The following is a 2,277-nucleotide window of genomic DNA, read 5'->3' as shown; positions in this document are numbered from 1 at the left end:
CTCAACCTTCAATAGAGAAGCTTAATATGGAGGCCAACAACTGGAAAAATCCAGAAATTGAGAGACTGAAGCACTCGGCCTTATGCAAGCTATCTTTATCAATCCCCTCATATCAATGTTCAGGGACCAATGGAGAAGATGAGACAGAAGGATTGTAAAGGGCAAAGGTAGGAATGATGCTAAATGAACAACATCTCCTCACACAACAAAAGTAACATCCATACAAACTCACTGAAAATGTGACAGTATCCTCCAGACAAATACAAAGTCAATGCAGATAAAACCCCAGCTTTGAGGAGGGGAAACAGGCAGAAAGTGTCAAACATGGTTAGAACCTAGCCATAGCACATAGATTCTTGGAGAGGGAAAACAAGTTTTATCCTACAGTTTATATAACATTGGATCAATTAATCATATTCCATGCATTATGCTAAGGAAATTTTGCTAGCACAAATCAGACTCCATGCTTTAATACATTTTTTTGGCATTTTTTAGTTGTTTTTCTTTTTTAATTTTGAGAGAGAGAGTCAGAGAATCAGAGAGTTAGTGTGGGAAGTAAGCAGGATCTCCAAGAAGATAAGAGAGAAGACTATGAGTATAATATATTCTATAAAATTCCTTACACTAGTAATAAAGTAGTAATCACTCAAACCTACTTATCATATGTGAGGAAACAAAAATAATGACAGTAATTATAAGACAGAATCATCTTCTACTATTTTGTAAAAAGGTATAATATACTACATTTCAAACCACCGCTATTTAGATAAAATAGGACAAAAATCATAACAGACAAGGTGTACTATTTCTCTGGTACATTATTCTGAAGAACTTGTCAAATCACATTTCAGGATTAGATTGCTCCTTGATTTAGAATCATCATATCACATGTTATTTCATTTCAGATTACGTGGTTGTCTTATTTCTCTATCCTCTCCATCAACAATCCATGCTTCTTTATTTTGTTCAAGACAGATGATTAACTCTTGTTTTGAAACAGAAACACCTGTACATGCAAACAGAGATTCCATTGAACATAGCTGTGTACTAGCATAGGGATGTGCCATTTAGTTAACATGAAGAAGAGGAAAAGATACATGAATAACATTTTTATAGTCACATCTTCCTAAAATGTTTTAGACTTTCTATAACTCAATTATTTTTAAATTAGAAATTCTGTTTAAAATTACCACATTAGAAGAAGACTACTGTGGAAGTCAAAGTAGATTCACATATAAATGCTAAAGACTACCTATTCAAAAAGCAAATAAGATTGAAGGATCATTAGGTTAAATGTAAAAACATGATGAAGATATACAACATGTTAGCTTTAAATAAGCCAATCATGAAGATCTATAAAAATTTAAGAGATAGACTAATTAATGAACCAAATACTCATCGCAGTTTTAGATATCCCTAATATGAAGTAGAAATTATGGAATAAAAATATTCTTACCCACAGAAACCAAATTGTTGTAATTCTCCAACATGACATCTCTGTGCAAAGCCCTCTGGGCAGAATCCAGACATTCCCACTCCTCCTTAGAGAATTCTATAGCCACATCCATGAACGTCAATATACTCTGAAATTGAAACTGACAGTATCCCCTTGTGCCCATTAACTAAGTTCTAGATTTGACCCAAGGAAATATTAGTTAACTATGCTACTTCTTCTGCTATCAACAACTAATGTTAATTTTTGATGAATTATGATCTGAGAGAAAGAATGTTGTGACATCTCTGCAAAGATCCAACAGGCCAACAGTTGTCAACCTGTGGGTGGTGACCTTTTTACGATCAAAAGTCACGATCCCCTAAATGATCTAAAGGTGGTTGCCTCAGTCACAAGAAGGCAGGGATATTTACATTAGGTTTCATAGCAGAAACAAAATTTTAGTTATGAACAACTAATATAAATAAATTCATAGTTAGGGACACAACAACTTGAGGAACTCTACTAAAGGGTTGCAGCAGTAGGAAGGCCAAGAACTAATGCAGTAGACTTTCTGCCTTATTATATAGGTTATTTATCATACACTTTTTATATAATTTAATATATATAATTGTTATATGTTATTTATCTACTGTATAGCTATTGTAAAATTTAATATACAATAAATATGAATTTTCATATTTATAAATTATAATTTATAATTATAATTCACTATATAACATTCTATAAGTATAACAGAGAATCTTATGAAAAACTAGTTCTGTAAATGTGAGTTAGATTAGTGAAAAAGTTATTTCTGTAAGAACAGTGATTTTGTCCCATAC

At 32.2% G+C, this 2,277-nt stretch overlaps 1 protein-coding gene across 1 annotated transcript in view; it reads right to left on the bottom strand.

Moving 5' to 3' along the window:
* Window positions 1-1,619, bottom strand: part of LOC116078691 (zinc finger protein 83-like) — a 9,986-nt gene extending 8,367 nt beyond the window's left edge. The window contains exons 1-2 of the mRNA XM_031354037.1: window positions 1,457-1,619; window positions 911-1,006 (exon numbers count right to left, since the gene is read on the bottom strand). Coding sequence (XP_031209897.1) covers window positions 911-1,006; window positions 1,457-1,619 — 259 coding nt within the window. The remainder of the gene's footprint in view (window positions 1-910; window positions 1,007-1,456) is intronic.
* Window positions 1,620-2,277: the final 658 nt, after the last annotated feature.

The sequence above is a fragment of the Mastomys coucha genome, unplaced genomic scaffold (genome assembly GCF_008632895.1).
Source record: "Mastomys coucha isolate ucsf_1 unplaced genomic scaffold, UCSF_Mcou_1 pScaffold5, whole genome shotgun sequence".
Classification (NCBI taxonomy): domain Eukaryota; kingdom Metazoa; phylum Chordata; class Mammalia; order Rodentia; family Muridae; genus Mastomys; species Mastomys coucha.
The sequence above is the reverse complement of the archived record's forward strand: the minus strand, read 5'-3'. Positions and strand labels throughout refer to the sequence as shown.